Source organism: Berghia stephanieae, chromosome 5 (assembly GCF_034508935.2).
Source record: "Berghia stephanieae isolate SIO BIC M18660-M18661 chromosome 5, UCSD_Bste_1.3, whole genome shotgun sequence".
NCBI classification, from domain to species: Eukaryota; Metazoa; Mollusca; class Gastropoda; order Nudibranchia; family Aeolidiidae; genus Berghia; species Berghia stephanieae.
Genome location: NC_088364.1, coordinates 19,732,540 through 19,741,337, shown reverse-complemented (window position 1 = coordinate 19,741,337; position 8,798 = coordinate 19,732,540). Strand labels below are relative to the sequence as shown.

Sequence of the window (8,798 nt, the reverse complement as noted above, 5' to 3'; positions counted from 1 at the left end):
ACCACACACACACATACACATACACACACACACATACACATCAGACTGAAACAAGCTAAAACGTCTCTTCTTGGACCGGCCATGTTGGAACAACGTCATGGCAACATTCAGTACCTGCCAAACAGTGAGTAGAAATGACAATACCACACGCATTACCAAAACCACAATATTTTGATACGGTGGTGACACGTGTATTTATTATTATATAACAACATTGAAAATTCTCCTTTTTTAGCCCTCTCTTTACCAGCCATTTTCAGGATTAACCCTCTCCTTACCAGCCATTTTCAGGATTTTCCCCAAAACATCAAACCTAACTAACACTAATATAGATTTTTTATCATTCAAACGCAATAGCAGTAAATTCTTGCGATTCTTACATAGTTTCTTTAGCAAAACGACATGCTCTACAACACAATGTTCATTTTCTTTAAATATTTTGATGTACAAAAGAAATTTGAATAGGAAAAAGGTTGATTGCATCGTAACGAATGTGACGAGTTCCTATAGTTGGTAAGGAAAGGGTTAACGAAGGGCTTGTTTTTTATAATGGATGGTGTGTAATGAAGACAACTATGGGCAACTTACTTATCACTGAAGTGTTTCGAGGTGACACGTCCAACGTCATCAGCTCTGACGGATCCCGGAGACAATCTCAGCATGTGTAAATCCCAATCACTTCCATAGGCCTTTCGAATCAAGTTGTACAACACACGGCCTTTGCCTCCATCCAGCACACCAGTCATCTGGAATTGAGATAGATAATTGTATTGATGCTATGCGTTTAGCTAGAATAGTTATAAAGTCTACCAGCCGGATATATCGTACCAACACATAACGATGTGAAACCTTTAATATGTATAGTCTGATTGATAAAATTTAGAGATAACCAATCATTAAAATGGCTGTCTAAAAACAATAAGAAACAGCTGAGTAACGCCCCTTTTGTTCCATCTATTTTTGTGTAATAAACTTGGGGCTTGGGAACTCCTTCGGCTGGTAGATGAAATCGCTTGTCAAGGATGACATGGAGGTGAATAGGACACATCCTAAGGAAACCAGCCAACAACACAACCAGACATTCATTAAAATAGAACCCCCAAGAGAAACATAAGAGAAGAATTCCAAAAAGAACATCTAGTGACGTGATCCTGATTTAGATACAAGAAGTTGTAAACCACCGGGATGAATTGGAAATGACATTCCAGGAAACAGGACAATTGTTGCTGAGGTCGATAACCTGTAACCCATGAGTAATGATAGGCACAAATATATTAGTTGGGACCCCCTGCCTTGACAAGCGCTTTGAGCATGAAGTAGATTATATATATATATATATATATATATATATATATATATATATATAGAGAGAGAGAGAGAGAGAGAGAGAGAGAGAGAGAGATGGATATATTACCTTGATCAATACAAGTAAATGAATGAATAATTGAATTAATAAATGAATGAATAATTAAAAAGGGATATGGATTGAATACATTGATAAATAAATGAATGAGTGAATGAATGAATGAAGATATGGGCCAAAATGCTTCTTAATGGATCATATATGATTACAAAGTTAAAAATTAAATCATTAGTTAGGAGAAAAAGAACCCCACCTCTTTAATGTCTCTCTTTTTGACATAGTAAGCAGTGCAATGAGCACATCTATCCTCCATCAGGGACATTTGTTGTACCGTAGTGTCGAAGGAGCTCAAGTGTTTACATAGATGTCCAAATGCGTCGAGTTCAATCATCTTATTTAGTTCACACATGTTGTTTGACTGTAAAATGTATGCAAATCATTGAATATTTAAATGGCAATATTTTGGGAGCAGGCAATGATGCAAGATAAAATCTGAATAGCTGTGTATAAAACGAGGCTATGCGGTCCTGTGGTATGACACTCGTTTTCGGATAGGAAGTTCAAGCCTCGCACGGAGCATAGTTGAGTCCTTGGAAAAGGTTCTTGACTCACATTCTCTAACCGTATTCAGGTGTAAAATGACCACCTGGCCTTTAGCTGCGTTGTCTTTGCCGGGGAAAAAATGTAATATCGCCTAACAGGCGCCAATCTCGTTCTATAATATGTTACGTGTTGTTGTTCGTCAGGAGCCCTTTGTAAAGCGCTTTGAGCACGTTTAATGGATTTTGCGCTATATAAAAGCTCAATTTTAAATATCTAAAAAAAAAACAGTGCTGGCCAAAGCAGACAGAAAAATATGAACCACCATGTCACATCTGTATTAGATCGGGATGAGGGCTGGATATGGAGTTCATAGCCACGAATTTGAAAAAAAAAAACAAAAAAAAAAACCAGATAGACTTACGGTTTGAAGCAGCCTAAATGCGGGTGTCCATTTCTTCAACATGTCGGCGATTTGTGTGGGTGTGCCAGAGGTCAGTAACTGTTTTGGTTGCAAGACTGCCAGCATGTCTTGAGGCTGGAAGGTTTTTCGCATATATGACAGAAGGTTTGTCAATTCTTTGCCTGTGAATATTGACACGTCATGCGCTGTAAAGAGAAAGAGGATAAGCAATGTAACTTGCTGTAGAATCTTGTTTTGAATAGATGATATTATACCATCACCATCATCATCATCATCATCATCATCATCATCATCATCATCATCATCATCATCATCATCATTATCATCATCATCATCATCATCATCATCATCATCATAATAATAATAATAATAATAATAATATTCTACTTCTACTACTACTACTACTACTACTACTACTACTACTACTACTACTACTACTACTACTACTACTACTACTATTACTACTACTACTATACTACTACTATACTACTACTACTACTACTATATAATAATAATAATATAATAATAATAATATAATAATAATAATAATAAATAATAAAATATAATAATAATAATAATAATAATAATAATAATAATAATAATAATAATAATAATAATAATAATAATAATAATGATAACAATCGTCGTCGTCATCATCATAATCCTTTTATGCACTAAACAGGTGCGCAAGCAAAATTATTCCAAGTACCTGAAGTTAATCAAAACAATACTTAGCCATTGGTTTCTTGGGTGTCTCCAACACTGTTAAACGTTCATTTAGGTTTTACTTACTAATTATTGAATGTTTTGCTAATTAAAAAAAAACTGGAGTGGAGCTTGTAAAATTCATCGTTACCACCCAATTTTGACGGCATCAACACTTTCTGGTGCTGCTCAGAGTCATACTTTCCAATGGATTTTTATTTCTTTCCAAAGACAACAAAGGTCCAACACTGTTAAAAGCTAATTTAGGTCTTGCTTACTAATTATTGGACGTTTTGATAATTTCAAAAACTGCGTGGACCTTGTAATATTCATAGTTACCAGCCAATTCTGACGTCATCAATACTTTCTGGTTCTGCTCAGAGTCATACTTTCCAATGGATTTTTATTATTTTCCAAAGACAACAAAGGTTATTAAAGTCACACTTACTGGGCGATTTATTGATGTTTCCAAACAATTTTTGAAGTTCTGCTGGCAAGCTGGATGCAAACCTTGAAACTTTTGTAGGCGAGTCCAGCAAGTTATTCCTCTGTCCTCGGAAACCGAGAGACTTTTCACATGAGATATCCTCCATGCCGTCCACGTCTTGGAACTCTTTCAATGTATTTACTTTGACAGTATAGACACTGTGGATGACTAAAATACAAATACAGATGTATGTATTATGTTTTTGTATATTCATATAGTTCCATACAAAAGTATATATATATATATATATATATATATATATATATATATATATATATATATATATACATGTATATTAAGTATGAATAATTGTGTTCGACTGCATAACATAGTTTCAACCATTTGTTGTCTCCAGGAAGATAGCGAATGCTTAAAACAGTATTGCAGAGCAATATCTCCTTTTACCGAAAGTTGAGATCTATTATTTCATGTTTTTTTTCTGCTAAATATTTCACTTACTCTTTTGGTCATATTCGTGAACTTTCTAGAAATGTTGCAGTTCATCTTATGTAGAGATAGATTTTTAGGAATCAAAATTCAAAACGAAATTTCATTACGTATTTTTTAATCTTTGCAACACAATGTAAAGTTCTGACAAGAGAAAAAGAAATTTATGATCTATATTTTTTACCCCTGCACAAAATAAACCTTAATAAAAAAAAAGATGAATGTTGAACGTCGTTGACTATAGTTTGTAATGAGAGGGGTAGTGTGTTACAATATGGCACTCGTTCAGGGGTCAAAGGGGCATTGCTTCGATTGCTTGGTTTTTTAAAATCCTATCCGTCAGATCATAAATCAGTGATTGGTTAGCTGCGTTTATCTGGTCGGATGTATGACTAGATATACAAGTATTTAACCAAACTTGGTTGGAAGCAATATGAATATCTTTTGACGCTACAAAACAAAACCCCGGAGATATTGTTTTTGTTTGATTTATTTTTTTTCAGTGGTGTAAACGTGCTTTAAGATCATTAACTTAGCGTAATCAAAGGACGATAGATCTTCACTTATTAATATGTCTCAAAAAATTATGACGAAGGGAACGGTAGACACTAGGCGAAGGATTGTATGTAAGAATTTGATGGCCCGACTGTCTAGTGTGTTTTCCAGGAATAATAGATCAACGTGTCCAGTGTAAGAGTATATAAATTATGTTTACACGAAAAGAGAATAGTTGAGATACGGAGTGAGGGAAGAAAGAGAGAAATGCATAAAGATAAATAGATAGATGACTAGGAAGGTAGACAGATAGGCAGATGAACATGCAGATAGATTGATAGATAGATAGATAGATAGATAGATAGATAGATAGATAGATAGATAGATAGATAGAGAGATAGATAGGTAGATGGATAGATAGATAGATGGATAGATAGATGGGATTAATGAATAGATATATAGATGGATAGATAGTAAGAGAGGTGTAAAGTAGAAAGAGAGAGATGAAGGGAGAGAGAGAGAGAGAGAGAGAGAGAGAGAGCGATAGTACGTATTAATCAAGCAGCAAAATAAGTACATGCGAGCTACTATTTGAATACACCTTTATTCAGACCTATTAATTCTGTCTTCTACTCGTGCTACGGTCATTCTCGTAATTGTATCCAATATGTACCTATTTTGACCAATATGGCTGACATTAGACATGGAAACTGGTACAGAGCAAGTATAGAATGTTTGTTATTTGGGGTATAATTAAGACTCGGCAAGAATTAGCAGCTAATGGCATAAGTAACGTGTAATCTTGTTTGTCAGCTGTTCGACCAATCTAAATCAATGACTACGTACTATGCCAACCACTGAAAACGTACATTTTTTTAAAATGTTGGCCAGAAAACTTTCAATTTAAAAATCGATAATTCAATGATTTAGATAACCCCTAATCAAGGACAGAGGAAGCGAGGCCGCCCCAAGGATACTTGGAGATGTACAGTAGAGGTCTGTCCCTCGAGATAGCTGATGACAGGACCAGGTGGAGATCTTATGCATTGCCTAAAGTGCCAGCAGGCCTGGAGAGGATTGAGTGAGTTAGTGAGTGAGTACCTTGCCAAACCTGAGATTTCTGAATTTTCTTGACAGTATTGTGATGTTCAGATGTCTCTAAATCGACTGGTATTTAAAATAATAGTTTTCTGACAAAATTGCGAACGATACGCGTTGTCAGAGTATGGCAAAAATGCACATTTTAAATCTTTGAATGTCAAAGAATCTGTTCGCTCTTTGTTTAGAAAAGGAAATAAGTCTTTTGAAATACATCATGGAATATCCGAAACACACGGTAAGAATGCAATGTTTAAGTCTCACGTTTATCAGTGGTGTTCTTGGTTTTAATATGGTCGTATAATTCTTGAAAACGAACCCGAGTCAGTTCGGCCAAAAGCGTCAAAGAGTAATTAGAGGTCAAAAAGATCATCAAATATGATAGGAGAATAAAGATTGGGTACATTGATTTGAAACTCCAAAAAGCATTATATTCTTGCAATTGTCCATGACATATTGCGGTCTCCGAAAGTTTGTGCCAGATGGGTTCCAAAAATGTTAATAGAACAGAAGCTTCAAATAGCTGAAATGTTTTCCGAAACTATCTGGATGGTGTTAACAAGATCAAGACGTCGAAGTCAAGAAATATTTGATTAAGAAATGAAGTGAGTAGGAAAGTACCAGAAGAAAACAGAGAATAAAAACTTCGCGGCGGCGATGGGGGCTCGAACCCGCGACCTTACTAGTACGAAAACTCCCCGACTTCTTGAGGTCACGTGTTCAACACATAAAAACGCAGCGAAGTTAGTTGCCCAGCATTTCTAGATCACGTTTCTGAATTAAAAATTATCCCCAAATACCGGAGCAAGCTCACTGTCTCAATCGTTTCTATGTTACATGTTTGTGTGGAGAATATTAGGTATTAAGCTTTAAAAGTATTATTTTAGGATAGTCAAATATTCATGATAAATAGAATTCGGTGTTATTTGAATTCTGAAATTTAATTAATTATTCTGGGTATTCAGTTCTTCATTGTTTGAACCCAAACGACCTTAACTTATAGATTCGCATTTTTTGTTAACGTTGATATATTCATGACATCAATTCCATTGGAATGTTTAACAACTTCGTCACGGAAAACAGCACAAATCAATACTCATTAATATTGCCATTAAAGTAGTGATAGTTGGGTATCCGGAGACTGGTAGGTATCCGTCAATCCAAGAACAAAAACAGGTACTCGGACATACAGTCGGTCGCCCTTAATATTGTCCGTCATTGTCTCATTTTACTGAAGTTGTATACAAAAATAAATGATTCATTTCGCATCGGGGGAAATCCCAAAAGGGAATAACAAAAAATAACTCCATGGTACTGTTGTTTTGTTAAAAGGCAAATGAGTATAAAACGAAAGATACCAGCTTGAACAGGGGTTTAAAAACTGCCGTTAAGCTACAGACCGATGCCATTCGATATTTATACACGATTCTTCGCCTTTGTAGAAACCCGTCGGTCACAGGTCGAGTAGGCTATAGAATGTCATGTCATTTTCATGTAGGTGAGTTAGGCGCTGCTCAGAGCGTGATTCGAACCCTGAATCTTCCGGTCATACCACAAGACCTCATAGCCACACTAGGCGTGGCTAGAACTTTTCTACCGTCTATCTGGATTTGACGTGGTGTATTGACGTTTTCACTCTTTTTGTTATTAGCTGAGGAAAGCTTTTGAGCCCGAAACGTTCCGTGTACAGTATTAGGTTCTTTTTTTAAAAAAAATCTGTTATATTCCTTTTAGTACATTAGTTTATACATTCCACAGCTTCTGGCAGTTTCGTATTTACTTTGACCCAACGTACATGAATGTCTTTACACTGCCTGATGCTGTCAGTCCCGATAGCTCAATTGGTAGAACACTCTCTTCACACGCAAAGGGACAAGATCGATCGCGGGTGCAGTTGAGATTTATTTTCTGACACCCCCCCCCCCCTACCCACCTAGATTTGGCGGAAAGTACTTGAGATAGAATAGCGTCATATCCAAAGGATAGCAAGCAATTGTTACTGTTCGTTTCACGCAATAGAAACCGGGCTAAACCCCAGCTTCATGGGGGAAGGGGGGGGGTCTGAAGGATGCTGTAAATCAACCTAAAATTTAAATGAAAGACCCTGTACGGACTGTTTGTCCAACCAGCATTTAACAGTGATTTGTTAGCTGACACTATGTTCATGTTTTTGTTTCCAAGTGTAGTAGATTATTGTTACCCCTCTAACGCTATAGAAACCATGGTAAGTTGATTCTCAATGCGTTACGGCTCTTTACATCCAATACTCCGGATACTGATAATAACTTGACTGTCAATGCAGGCGAAAAAGAAATAATATTTCTGAGGTTTGTTTACTTGAAACTTTCTTAATCAAAAAGAATAATGAACTAGTCAAATGTTTCTCTTAAGATGTTTTCTTTTGTTTTGCATGTCCTTCTCGGGTGGGGGTAGTGGGGGGGGGGGGAGAGGAAATTGCATATTTCTTTATTTTTCCACGGTCTGCTGTTTTTCCTTTACAATCTTGTAAACAAATTTGAAATCGATAAGTTTTTCCATTTTTCATTGTGTTATGTCACAGCGTGAGATGCCGCGTCCGTTATGGTTGATTGCAAATTTCTAAATAATATAACAAGTTAATCAATAGTAGTGACGAGTTTAGTATCGATATTTTGTGTTAATTAATCGAATCTTAACTAGCTGACTGCGAACTCTGGAAAAACATGTATAGAGCAGTAAAGTTAGGTGCCCCAAACGTAAACAATAACAAGTTGCTAGTGATTTCCGTTAGGGACCGGAATAATTTACGCACAATATAGGTCTCCCAATTTTGTAGTTTGAGTTGTAGGCAATACACTTTCAGTATTGAAAATATGTTTACATAAAATCTAACAGTTGCAGAAATAATAATATAAGACTAAATTATTCTGAAAATCAGGCTCCGAATAATTCTCGTTTTGTTCATACCAGCGCAATAATTTGCTCTGGTCTAAAAATAGATAGACGTAACTTTTGATAAATTTTACCTTTTGTTCCATAAAATATCCATATCTAGACATTATTTGATGCATGATCGAGTATTTATGAATATGTGTTTCTTTTGCCACCTAACAGCCAAATTTTAAAGGTTATTTTCTTTCTATTATTTACATTGGAACGTGAGCTGTCAAGACAGGAACATGTGGTTTGCCATGTGCTTCTCGACCTTTGTTTACGTTTGGGGCAGCAAACTTTACTGTTCTATTGAAAAGGACTAATTT

At 35.8% G+C, this 8,798-nt stretch overlaps 1 protein-coding gene across 1 annotated transcript in view; it reads right to left on the bottom strand.

Moving 5' to 3' along the window:
• LOC144973875 (uncharacterized) overlaps positions 1-8,798 on the bottom strand; it is a 56,688-nt gene that overhangs the window by 39,109 nt on the left and 8,781 nt on the right. The window contains exons 2-5 of the mRNA XM_078916764.1: positions 3,481-3,687; positions 2,328-2,512; positions 1,617-1,781; positions 589-746 (exon numbers count right to left, since the gene is read on the bottom strand). Of these exons, the coding sequence (XP_078772890.1) occupies positions 589-746; positions 1,617-1,781; positions 2,328-2,512; positions 3,481-3,687 (715 nt within the window). The remainder of the gene's footprint in view (positions 1-588; positions 747-1,616; positions 1,782-2,327; positions 2,513-3,480; positions 3,688-8,798) is intronic.